Source organism: Pyrus communis, chromosome 16 (genome assembly GCF_041283825.1).
Source record: "Pyrus communis isolate YQ-2024b chromosome 16, ASM4128382v1, whole genome shotgun sequence".
Classification (NCBI taxonomy): domain Eukaryota; kingdom Viridiplantae; phylum Streptophyta; class Magnoliopsida; order Rosales; family Rosaceae; genus Pyrus; species Pyrus communis.
The window spans coordinates 9,817,877-9,831,427 of record NC_142580.1 but is presented as its reverse complement, the minus strand read 5'-3'; the positions used below and the strand labels follow the sequence as shown (position 1 = coordinate 9,831,427).

At 38.7% G+C, this 13,551-nt stretch overlaps 1 protein-coding gene across 1 annotated transcript; it reads left to right on the top strand.

Moving 5' to 3' along the window:
- Positions 1–5,254: 5,254 nt before the first annotated feature.
- On the top strand, positions 5,255–6,627 carry LOC137731134 (major strawberry allergen Fra a 1-3-like). The gene is made up of 2 exons (XM_068470226.2): positions 5,255–5,534; positions 6,140–6,627. The coding sequence occupies exons 1-2, from the start codon at positions 5,351–5,353 to the stop codon at positions 6,433–6,435; spliced, it is 480 nt and encodes a 159-aa protein (XP_068326327.2). The 5' UTR covers positions 5,255–5,350; the 3' UTR covers positions 6,436–6,627.
- The last annotated feature ends 6,924 nt before the right edge of the window (positions 6,628–13,551 follow it).

Genomic DNA, 13,551 nt, shown 5'->3' with positions numbered 1-13,551 from the left:
AGTCAAGAGGTGCAAGAGGAATCAACTGAAGTTGCAACTTGTAATGAAATTTCTTGTATTTTGGTCTAATTCTATTTTTTCGAACCAAAAATGAAGGAGATTGTTGCTTTTCTTTCTCAAATTGACTTCCAGAAAAAGAGTAAAATGAGAATTCCTAAAAAATAGTGGAACGTTGATGCATAAACTTATTGAATAACTTATAGTTTTCACAAACTTCAGAACCTATGCCTCTAGAACCTCGATGCCCCTCCCATTTTCTGAAAGTCTTGGTACCATTGCATTCCTAGTTACCATATCCCTCGTTGGCATCCTCCAACACACCAGACTGTTGTCTTGCAAATTCCCACACTTTGTATACATGGTTGAAAAAGCACGTCCAATTGGTACTATAAGACAGAACTCGTACTTGATGGTACGGGCATGGATTTGCTTCCTTGTTCAAAAGCACTTAGACTAACCCCGCAGTAGTCTCCATGTGATTATGCTTTGATCAAGTCAATGGTGCGTGACTTGTTGGAAATAAGAGAAATGCTAGTTATCTTTTCTGTATATTTTTTTTCACTCACCATTTGACATGTAAAATTCTAGGAGAAATGCTAGAAAGGGATACATGAATTAATTAAATATTAAAAATAAAAAAATTAAATAATTAAAAATATTTTATTTTAAAAACGTGGGACCCACCCCTACAAACCCATCCTTCTTCCCCGGTAAATCGACGACGTCCCATCTCCGGGTACCAACCTCACCACCTGCCTCCACCTCAACCTCCTCCGCCACACCTTCGACTCCCCCTCCCTCCGTTGCTCTCCTCCCCTTCTCTCCACCTCCACATCAACCCTTTCTATTCTGGAAGAACCAAAGCTCCAAGAACTCTCCCCCACCGAAGATAGTGGGTTTCTGTGATTTTCTTAGTAGCCGAACAGAAAAAGAAAAATTGGGAAGTGGGTTTTGATTCAGGAAGCATATTGAGGGATGCGTCGCAGACTAAATCTGCAGCGTCAGCAAATTGACCCGATTGACGGCGATGGTGGCGACGACTTGGCCGACAGTGTCCGCATCCTGGTAGAGGCCGGGGATGGAGGCCTTGCCCATGAAATCTCAGGTACATGATAGTGAACCTGGACTCGACGTACTTGATCCCGACCTTGTTGGGGTTAGCGGCTGAGAAGAGCACGCGAATGCTGAGAGAGAGACTGAGGCGGAGGTATGATGACGAGCACGACGGCGAGGACGAGGAGTGCTAGGAAGGAGAAGAGTAAGAAGAGACGGCAGCAGCCGCCCTTGAAGGAAGCCGATGAGGAGTATGACGACGTGGTGGTTGTTGCTGTTCTGGGGGTTTGAGGAGAGGAGGACGGCGGGCGTACTAGGGAAGCAGGGTGGTGAGGTTGGGTGCCCAGAGATGGGGGGGAGTCGAAGGACTGGCGGAGGAGGCAGGTGGTGAGGTTGGGTGCCCGGAGATGGGATGTCGTCGGTGTATGGGGAAGAATGATGGGTTTGTGGGGGTGGATCCCACGTCTTTCAAATAAAAATATTTAAATGATTTAATTATTAATTTTAATATTTAATTAATTTTTTAAAGTTAGTTGGGGTACGGAGTGGACATCGCTCTAAGCTATGTCAGCATTTAATAGAAAAATTAACAGAAAACATTTAATTGAAAAATTAGCAGAAAATTTGACGGAGGTATAACATTGCAACAAATTTGTAAGAGAGGTATGATATTGTAATTTTTAAAACATAAGGTATGAGATTGTGGTTCGACTCATAGTTGAGGTAGTTTTGTGAAATTTACCTTATAATATGTTAGGGCTTAATTGGCTAAAGATAAAGTACATGTGGGAAATTGGCTAATTACAAAAATTCAAGAGGATAATCGGCTAAAATTAAAGTTTAGGAGGAAAATTGACACCTCTATACAAATTTAGGGGGCAAATTGAAAAATACCTCTAAAAAGTAACAAGGAAAATCTAAATTGATATAAAGGGAATCAACATTGACAATCTGAAAAATTTATAAAAGGGAAAAATTTTAATTCAAAGAGTGCATGATCACTTTAAAGAGTGTTTATATAGAACAACTTTTTAATAGTGTTGTCCAATATTATAGTAAATAGAGTGTTGGGTTTCACTAGGGTTAGTTTGGGTCGGGATTTCGAACCGAATCCCAATCAATAATTTTCAGAACATGATTCTAAAGCCCGAAACCGAACCGAAATTTCGGAATTCCTAATTTTTTTTAGAGGGATTTCGGGGTAGTTCAGGATTGGGCCTTCAAGCCCAAATTGTTGGGATTTTTCAATTTATTTGAATTTTGGACTGAATATTGGTTAGCAAGTGGGGTTTATATTGACAAACAACGGGCTTATCAATTCTGTAAACATGGCGGTCATTGTAGGGGTTGAATAACAATGAACAGGAGACTGATAAACAACATAGTATTAATGAATAACCCTAAAATCTGTAGACTGATAAACAACAGGAGTATTGATCACTTTCCTTTCCATCTTGAAAGCATTGGCATTCATATCCTACTTATTAGGACGAAAGATGTATAATTTATTCTTTGTTTTATTGAGAAGAACACATGGCTCTCGTGGATGCAGACTGAAAAATGATGCTGAAAGATATATAGCTTTTAGATAGCTTCTTTATTTTAGTGGCATGAAGCTGAAAGACAGTCTTAAGTCGCTTTAACTAAAACAAAAGCACCAATAAATAATTGTCATAACAAAAAGAATATTATATATATATATATATATATATATATATTAAGGTTTCGGTTCGGTTTGGAATTACCAAACTCTTAAAATGGTGAGATCAATTCCCGTATCAAATGGTTTGGGATCGGGATTTTTTGGGTACATTTCAGGATTTTCAGGAATTTTTTCTAGCCCTATTTTCTACCCATACGTCATAGATTCGAAACTTTACTGCTGAAAACTATTGTAATGGTTTTGAACTGTCTCATTCTTTCTTCCCCTTCCCGCTCCCCTTAAATAATAATAAATTTGAAAAAAAAAAACAGCTTTTCAATAGAAACGTTTTTTTATTGACAATAGCAATGATTAAGTACGGTCAATATGCGAAAGACGTGGATCATTTTGTATTCGCCCGCATGAATAAGTAGGAATTAATTTTTCAACTCATATTCGTTTAATCAATCTGATCATGCAATTGGTAACAAAATTTGTCTGGATACATCCAACAAGCTGATTGTCCTCAAAATCCGCCCACGTTCAACAAACTACCTCCTAACGCAATCTGATCATGCAAATTGGTACCAATATTTGTCTCGATACGTCCAAAAAGCTGATTGTCCTAAAAATCCGTCCACATTCAACATACGTAATCATCCAAACATGTTTTTTCTTGGTCTGACATAAAAGATACCAGATAATGAGAAAAAATATACAATATTATCTACTTCATATGATTGAAAAATAATCATATTCTTATATACCAACGTTCTAAAAGGTACAAGTCAGCCGACGAGTAAGACCTTACGACTAGCATAAGCGTCTAGGAGGTTAGTTTTTTAGTTTTATTTACCTTTTATTATAAAACATATAATAAATATTTATTTATACTAAAAAAATATATAATTATATTGGAAACATAAAATTTAAAATAGATGATATGTATTGTATAAAATACTAGAACATACAAAAAAACTTGATTACAAACATATAATAAGTGTTCATCCAAATTTTCTACATATTTTACATAGCTAACACATTTTTACATGGACGAATCTTTTTTTCTTATATACAAAAAATTGTACACTCAATAGTCTACACCTTTAAAAAAATAAAGGGTATTCGTAGCTATGATCAGTGGTGGAGTTAAAAAAATCAGACTAGGAGGGGCGTTTGAAGCCCTACAAAAAAGAATTAGAAATATTAATTACAATACAACTAATGAGAGGAAAATTAAAGTTTTTGTGTTTTGTATTGGCATGAAAATTTTTAATCAAATAAGAATGGTGAAGCCTTAATTTTGTATGAAAATATTAGTTTTGAAATGATTATATCATAAGAACCTAAACTTGTTGACATAAAAAAATACTAACACATTAAATTCAAACTATTAAGGTTATAACTTAAATTAAGACATTGGTCTCAACTACGTGGTTTTTATAGCTAAAACATAAGGCCAATTATAACAAAAAAAATAGGGGTTAGTTTTAATATGGTAAAAAATAAGATAACTTGTAAGGGTTTTTTTCCCTTTCAGTTAAAAAAAAATCTAAAAGTGTTAGCATGCCAAAAAGCATCGAACCGTGGCCTTTTGGAAGTGCAAAACACCACCGACCAATGGGGCACACGCTAGCTTTTGAAACATTAGCAGATAATAGGTATTAAACGTATATTCAGGGTAGGCCTGGCCAATCCTCGGCTCTATGTGGCTTTGCCACTGGCTATGTTTGAACGATATTTTTGTAATGTAAGCACATTCATGTATCATATTATACTTCGATAGTGTAAAATGATGACCACAACGTAAAATTATCATTGTTACAATATTAAGGAGCTCAAAAGTTGAATTTTAACGTCATTATAATACCCTTAAAATGTAAAGGTAATGCTCAAAAGTGAATACAATAATGAAGAATTTCATGACGTCCACTAATTACATCTATCCTCTAACAAAACATTTATATCGTAACAATCAACATGATAGTGTGATAAACAATTACATTCAATAACCTCATTAGTACTGTGTTAGTTGTAACTTGTAATACAAGTACTCTCTTTTCTTAGGGAATCATATCTTTTTCCATCAGTAAATATTTTCATTTTTGGAAACAAAGTGAGAGAATAATGTTCTTGTAACTTTTTTGTTGATATGCATTAAAAATTAAAAAAAGTTAAACCTAATTAGTCTTCAGAGACAAAGTCCTTGTATGATATACCTTACACTATACGTACTGATCATGATATTTCTCCTCTGTCTTCCTCGCCACCTGTGCCATTATCCAAATTATGATTTGTAAGAATCTCATCATCAAATAGCCCACCGACGTTGTAAGGTTGTCTTTTCTTTTATGTCGAAGATAATGCTTAAGCATCTTCAATAATAACTTCATATAATCAACTTATATTAAGTTTCTATTGGTGGCTTTCTTTGACTAATATATTTATGCATTGATTTTTCTTTGTTTTTATTTTTATGCATGCATTTGAAATTATACACAAGGGGCCGGGTTACTTCACACATATACCCTCCATACCAAATCTATAAATACCACCCTCTGGAGAGAACATTTTCTCACCTCAACATCGATCATCCTCCTAGCTTCCTCCTTTCATTAGTTTCCTTGATCATTTTCCAAGCCCTTAAAAATCATCATGGGTGTCCTCACATACGAAACCGAATACGCCTCAGTCATCCCCCCTGCTAGGTTGTACAATGCCCTTGTTCTTGATGCTGACAACCTCATCCCGAAGATTGCTCCACAAGCAGTCAAAACTGTTGAAATTCTCGAGGGAGACGGCGGTGTTGGAACCATCAAGAAAGTTAGCTTTGGCGAAGGTTAGTTTAATTTCCACAGTTTATTCATTAATTTGTTAATTTTACCTATTTAATATATATATATATATATATATATATATATATAGGCCCTTTATGCAAAGGGATTTCTATTTTTTTTTTCAAAAAATGGGGATTAGATGTGGGCCCACTCCACAGTGAACTTCAATGATCCGAAAAGTATAGTTTGTAAGTCTCTATTCATAGATCATCCTTGCAAAAATTCAATTGAATCCAAAATCATTTGCCTATTTAATTATCAAGATAAAATTTCATTTTTTCTTATATAACAAAGTATTCATTAATTTTTTTGAACCCAATTAGATGTTTTAAATATTTCCGATTTGGCTTATATTTTGCAAGAATGATCTATAAGGTGCAATTTGGAAAATAGACGGTTTGGATCGTTAAAATTTGATGTTGGATGGACTCCACAACTAATCCCCATTTTAAAAAAAAGGAAAGAAAATGGAGATCCCTTCCCTTAAAGGCTTCATGTATATAGATACACACACGTACACACACACACACACACACACACACACATATATATATATATTGAAAATACTAGCTAGTATCTTAATTTCTATTTCATTTTCATTTGACAGGGAGTGAATACAACTATGTGAAGCACAAGGTTGAGGGAATTGACAAAGATAACCTTGACTATAGCTATAGCTTGATTGAAGGGGATGCCATTTCTGACAAAATTGAGAAGATCTCTTATGAAATTAAGTTGGTGGCATCTGGCAGTGGTTCCATTATCAAGAACACTAGCCACTACCACACCAAGGGAGAAGTTGAGATTAAAGAAGAACATGTTAAGGCTGGCAAAGACAAGGCCCACGGTCTATTCAAGCTTATTGAGAACTACCTTGTGGCCAATCCTGATGCCTACAACTAAAACCATCCATTTGGCAACAATCTTATGTTTTGCTTTCTCTGTTTATTCAGCTGTGTGTTTCAATTTATTATCGTACCAAAGCAATCCTTGGACTTGCACTTTGGATATGATTAAAGAGGAATGTAGTATTTGATTTTAATCTCAATAAATAAAACATATATATACTAGTTAAATGTAAATTATTTGATGATATTTACCTTGGAGTATTATTTTTCCCTTCCAATTTCATGAATTTCACCTCAAAATTCCTTGAATAAAAACCCCCCTCAAATTAACAAATGTGCAGACGTGTTCTCCGATGTAAACTTGAGCTCAACTTGTTCAGAACAAGAAGTTTGGTCAAATGATTGAGAAGAAAAGATAAAAAGTTTAATTTTAGCCGACAATATACTTGGTAAAACAATTTAATTAGAATCAATGGTTTGATAAAAATACGAAAATTTTTCACGCACATACTGTGAAACGGCGGCGGTGTAACAAAATTTTGGGATTGGAGCATGATCAAGGAGTCTGGCGTACTGATCCTTCTCAGGTGGATTTGATTGTAGTGGGCTGCTTTCAAAATCTTTTCTTGACATGCAGTCCGTGTAGGGTTCCAGAGATTACAGAATGTGTTGAGACTAGGCTTTTGATGGAGGATAGGAGACAACTCATGGGGCCGATTTTGGAAGAAGAGGTGCAACAAATTATTTTTCAAATTCCGGCTGATAAGTCTCCAGGACCGACTGGGTTTACTGGAAGTTTCTATCATGCATAGTGGGATGTGGTTGGTAAGGATATTTGTGAACATGGCAAAGGTGTTCTGGTTCTTTGGGAGGCTCCTATGGAAATTGAATCAGACTCACTTGGTTCTAATTCAGAAAGTGCCTAGTCTGAGACGGATGACTCAGTTAAGACCTATATCCTTGTGCAATGTGGTTTGTAAGGTGATTGCAAAGCTTTTGACGAATCAGATGAAGGTGGCTATGCCGCAGCTTATTAGTCAAAATCAATTGATGTTTGTGGCTGTGAGACATATTCATGATAATATCTTAGTGGCGCATGAGAACTTACATTCACTCAATCACCAACAAGATGATGATGAGGATTCGGTGGTAATGAAGTTAGATATGGCGAAGGCTTATGATCGTAAGGAATGAAGTTTTTTTTATTGGCAATGATAGATGCTATGGGGTTCCCACCTGAGGTTTGTCATCATATTGCAGAATGTATTACTACGGTATCTTACAGTGTGTTAATTAACGAAGCGTTCATTGGATTCATTCAACCCCGCAGAGGGTTACAGCAAGGGGACCCTATGTCCTTGTTCTTGTTTTTAATTTGTGCTGAAGGGTTTTCGACATTGTTACGTATGAGGGAGGAACAGGGATCCTTACATGGGGTGCAAGTAGTACCTGGTGCGATGCCTCTATCTCATTTATTCTTTGCAGACGATGCAGTTATTTTCTGTAGAGCTAAGGAAGATGAGGTTCAGGAGGTTATGGAGGTGTTACGGTTTAAGTTTTGCAGGGACTAAAGCTCAAGAAGCCACTCAAAGCCAAGGTACAACTATAGCAGCTATGCGGATCTCATTTGCTTTCTACGAGAAACAAGTGTTCGACCGACGGCTCTATAAGTTAAAAAAAATTGCAACACGCCCCGAGAGGGCTGAAGCTCAAGAAGCCACTCAAACACAAGGTACAACTATAGCAGCTACACATATTTCCTTTGCTTTTTACTAGAAACAAAAGTTCAACCGATAACTCTATAAGTTAAAATATTCGCAACATGCCTTAGGAAGACCGAAGCTTAAGAAGCCACTAAAGGCGAGATTCACGACTATAGTAGCTACGTGGACTCACTTGTTTCCTTCGGAGGCAACGAGTTTGGCCGCCAGCTCTATAAGTTAAAAGTTTCTCACCTTTTCCCTCTTGCAGGTAAAGCTCTAGAAGCCCCAAAGCCAAGACTAAAGCCTAAAGTGACAACGTGGGATCGACTGCTCCATCAAAGTAGCCAATACAACTGCTCGTCTAACGATAAAGCTTTGCAAGTCGTCTCAAGCAGGCAAGGCTCTCGAAGCCCCGAAGCCGAAACTAAAACCTAAGTGACGACATGGGATCGATTGCTTTGTTAAAGTAGCTTACCCAGCCACGCATCCTACGGTAAAGTTTCGCAAAAGACATGGAAAAATAAAAGGGTTGAAGCAAAGGAAGGAAATCTGTTTATTAAATTTCTAGTAAATTGCTAAACCGGCTCGAAGGCCAGCAAAGTTCAAATAAAGCAGAACAAAAAGGAAAAGAAGAAAATTCCTAAGTCTAAGCAAAAAGACTACTCATTGGCAGCCTGTGCAACCACTAGTTCCTCGATTACCATGCCTCAGTAGCCGCACCGCTCTTAATAGCCAAAGCGTCCATCAGCTCATCCTTAGTTGCCCTTGCCTGGACTGCCTGACCCTCAGCTGCTCCACCAAGGCAGCCTTAAAAGACAAATCAAGCAAATCAACTGGAGAAATAGAGAAAGTCTTAAAGTCATTCTCGAAAAACTCATAATTCAACGGCCTGCCATAAAGATGGTCTACATAGCCAAGCTTGTAGAAATCGGCCTAACAAGAAGCAATTGCGACTTCATGACTGGCCTTCTCATTCTTTAGCTGCACATTCTCCTCAACAAGCCCAATATGAGCAACCTGCAGCTTATCCAGTTCCTCTCTTAGGTTGTCGCTAGCAGATAACGCACTTTGCAGATTCATTTTCTTGGACGCAAGCTTACTGGCAACCTCCTTAAGATGAAACAAGTAGATCGTAGCTTCGAATTGACACGCTCAAGGTCCTCGACCATCGGAGAAACACGATTGACTTCCTTCTCTGCAGTTTCCAACACCTCCTGAGTCGCACTAAGCTTAGCCTTCAAATGGAAAACCTCCTGATGAGCGAACTCCAACTGCATGGAAGTAGGGGTAGAGACAATAAACCCCTTCAAAACGAATAGTTCAGATTTGAGCTTCTCAATCTTTTCAGCATCCGAGGGAAGCTGAGCCATCAACACCATTTCGGCCTCTTTAGCACACTTAACAGCATCCTGGTCAACGCGCATAAACTCAACTGCCAGGATCAAAGTAATCAAGGAGGATTTTCTCGAGTAGTTAGGATGCTTTGCAAAAGAGTCTGAGAGGATGATAACTTTCACAACACTGTCAACAAACTTGGCGCGTGCATTAACGTCTTTAAGTAGGTCAGCCTTTAGCAAAGCACAAACCTTGAAAAATTCTCCAGCCTCAGACTCGATGGATCCCTCACAATTGCCCGTGCGAGCAGTTTTATCTTTCCCGGCAGACGAACCGGTTATAGCAGAATGAGGAACATGACCAGGCGCCACATTTGCAATATAATCCACCTTCCCGCTCTTCATAAAGGCGAGCCTTACAGAGGTTGAATAGGGTATAGATCCTGACGCGCGCTTCGACACAAACCCAGACATTGAAGGCACCACTGAACCTTTTTGCCAGGCAATCCTCTTAGCAATGAACGTGGCCACCTTAGAAGCAACATGTTTCACATGCTCAGGCTTAACGAACTTTTTTGTTCCCTTTGGAGAAGTCAAATCAATGATAAGCTTCTCAACAGCAAATAAGCCCCCGAGAGTAGTAGAAGAAGTCCTTGGCTTTTTCTCAATCGAAGGTTCACAAGCAAGTGAGGAATACCTCTTCTTTCCACCTTCATTGGCAGCAGGCTCTATAGCAGCGATTGGACGAGCACACACCTCATCCTTTATCCGCTTTATCTCTTTTTTTAGAGGTAGCCCGCCTTTCTCATGATGAAGAGAACTGAGCAGCCAATGCTGTTCACGGTACTCATGAAGAATGCCCAATCCAACGTGCACTTTCTTCATATATATCGAAGTTCTTGGAGTTGAGCCAAACTTCGAATCTACACAAAGTAAAAAAGACAGTCAGCAAACTAAAGTCATAGAGCAGCTCAACAAAAATTCAAGTAGACCAAGAATGAATCAGTTCACTTACCACTAATAAAGACGGTTGGAATGCGTAGCTCAGGAGATGAGTCAAACTTCCAATCTCCACTCACCTCCAAGGTGTCCCTCACCCACTCATGATCACCTTTGTAGGGAGCATCAAGTAGCCTATGGCGAGATCTCAGCTGCCCCACGCCTTCCTTGTGGTCGATTTCAAAGAAATACCATAACTCATTTATGGTCAAGCCAAGATCAAAGAACCTGCTCAAGTTGAAAAACCCTACTAACACACAAATTGCATTCGAGAAGCACTAAGCAGGCTCGCATTTCATAGAGTATATCATCTTTTGAAAAAGACACGGCATAGAAAGGGTAAATCCCAACACAAAATAATACTGATAGAATTTGATAAGCCATATTCCTAGCAATAGCACCCTTGCCACACGGTTTATGGCCGCTATCGTCCTTCACCCGCTTGACGCGGCGTCATAACTAAATCGCATGCTAGTACGCCTCAAGAAAATCCTGGAACAGCTCATCGGAATTGATCTTGACATGCGTAGCCTTGAAGTAGCCTATCTTGACGGTATAAAGGTGGAGAATACTTCTCACTTTTGCAATCATAGGAAGACATCTCAAAGTCTCTGCAAAAAGTACGAAGAAAAATATTTTAGAAGGTAGCTCGTGAGAAGAGAAACAAAAAATAAATAAAAAATGAAGGACCGAGAGCCTTGCGCCCCAACGCCAGACCCTATGGCCCCGCCCTTTTACTCGCAAGCAGCACGACCCAACACTGGGGGAGGCCCACACCTCCTCTTCCCCCTTCCTTCGTGCGCTAGGCGCCCTAAGCAAGCAGGCCTAGAGCTTTCGGCCTAAGCCACTGAGACCCAAGAGTCGGCTCAAGCCGGACTCTCCCATTCTCTCACCTCACCTTTGCATAGGCCTGTGCCCAGCAGCGCTCTAAGCAGGCCCAATGGCCCACGGCCCAGTCTACCTGCAAATGGGGGGTGAGTGCCCCGCGCCTCTTTCCTACGCTCCAGCAGGCCTAAGCCTAGCACCTCGTCCCTGTGCCTTTGGCCCATGCTGAGCCATCGCCTGGCCCACGCCAGCTGCGCATTGAGCCAAACCCATGCCACATTACCACTGTGTACTGCAGCCCCATGGCATCCCTGCCACATTAGCCGCACTTCTTTGTCCCCCGTTGAGCCAATTTTTCTAGTCCCAAGACTCCAAAAAATTCAATTTTTTCTTACCTTGGTGCGGCACGAAGAAGAAAGACAACAATGAGAGACAACTCTTTGCAAGGGCAAAAGAAAAAGAAAGCTAGGGGAGGGGGAAGCAAAATTTCCTCTGGTTTCTCTTCCTTGTTGGAATAATGATTGTTCTCCAAATTTATTTAATCCCCTGCTTATGGCAGTATTAAATAGGTATTGGGGGCAATTGGTTTCCTTTTCCTAAAAGAAGTCTATCTCCAAATCAAGAAAGGAGATCAAGTTCAAATTGGGAAACAACTCTACAAGCCTACACAGCTTGGGATTTCTACACCCACTGCCCTTTTCCTATGTGTAGCCAAACAGGTGTGGGGGCATTTGTGGAGCTTCAAATAATCTCAAAAATTCTAAAGGGGACACGTGGACTTTTGCTTGAGAAAAACAAGATTGCCTTCAATAAATGGGCAGGCTTTTTAGATGGTCTCATACTCAGCTCTCACCCCTGAAGGTCTTAGTAGCTGAATATAATTGCCCAAGCTCACCTGCCCTTGGCAAGGAAAAATCAAAGCATTAAAGATAAGGATTAATTACCCAAATCCTATCTTTAATACATTCCCAATTGAAGATTAACTCCAATCAAGTAAGTAATCCCAATTTAAATCAATTAGGGATAATTACTCCATTACCTCAATATATTATTTCCTATTTAATATCTTGAGAATATTTCTCCATAAACCCTATCCCTATAAATACCCCTATATTCTACCAAATTTTGGTAAGCTTTTGCTACCCTAAAAAAGCCCTTAACACTTTACTCTCTCAAAGAAACTGACTTAAGCATTGGAGATCCATTGGCCTAAACCACACACCCCCCCCCCCCCCCCCCCCAAAAAAAAAACCTCGTGGGCGCGTAAGGCTTAGGTCCTTGATCAAATATGTTAATTGTTTTGCAAGTTTATTTTCGTCAAGATTGAAGACGGCGGAAATTTGCATCGACACTAGTGCTCTTAATACATTAACTTGTTAATTAGGCAAATTAACAAGTTAACATACTTTTTGATAGAAATTAAACAAACCTTTCACCAAAGCTGGTCTTCTTGATAGTTCCTACACCTCCATCTTCATCAGAGCAACTTCACCCCTCCTAATTGCCCTTGCAATTGGGTGATTCAATCACCCTACCCCAACAAAAACAACTCCAACCCACCCAAATCAGTGGGCCCAACCTACTAGACTTAGCAATCAGTCATTCTTGTGCCTTTGCACTTGAGGCAATATGATGTCATGCTGACTTCATCATGACGTCACAATGCAAAAATAATTTGTAGGTCATTTACAGTTCACTAAAATAGTAATTGTCTTAGCTCAATACTCTGGACAACAATTGCCTTTGTAGGATGGAGTTGCTCTCAAGAATTTCAGCAGTTTTGACTACTTCTTGCGCAATCTATGACACGAGGTTATTGGCATCAAGAACAAGGGCTTTGAATAACTCAGTAGAAGAAATGACTGAGCAGAATTCAGTTTCCTATGTGACAACACCCATGATGCTGACTTTTACGATTTGAGAAATTAAACATCTCTTCGTGGAGATTCTTGTTTGACTGATCTAAAAACATAATAATAATGAAATACGAATTTTAATGTGTTAATCTAAATATGCAGTAATAACAGCTTATTCAATTCTTACTGTCAAAGTATTAAAGCAAATTAAGCTCTCCAACATTTTCCCCTTATTAATAGAAAACTTTATTTTAATCCTTGAAAAATATCATTTTTAGACTAAAACATCATGTAAGATTAAAAAACGAATTTTAGTCAATTAACTCAATGTCCATGTCATCATACATTTAATCACCTCATATATTGATTATATTTTAATATTTAATTTGTCTTTTTCTTTCTAGTTTTAATGAATTAATTACATTTATCCTAATTTTCTTTTCATTTATTATAG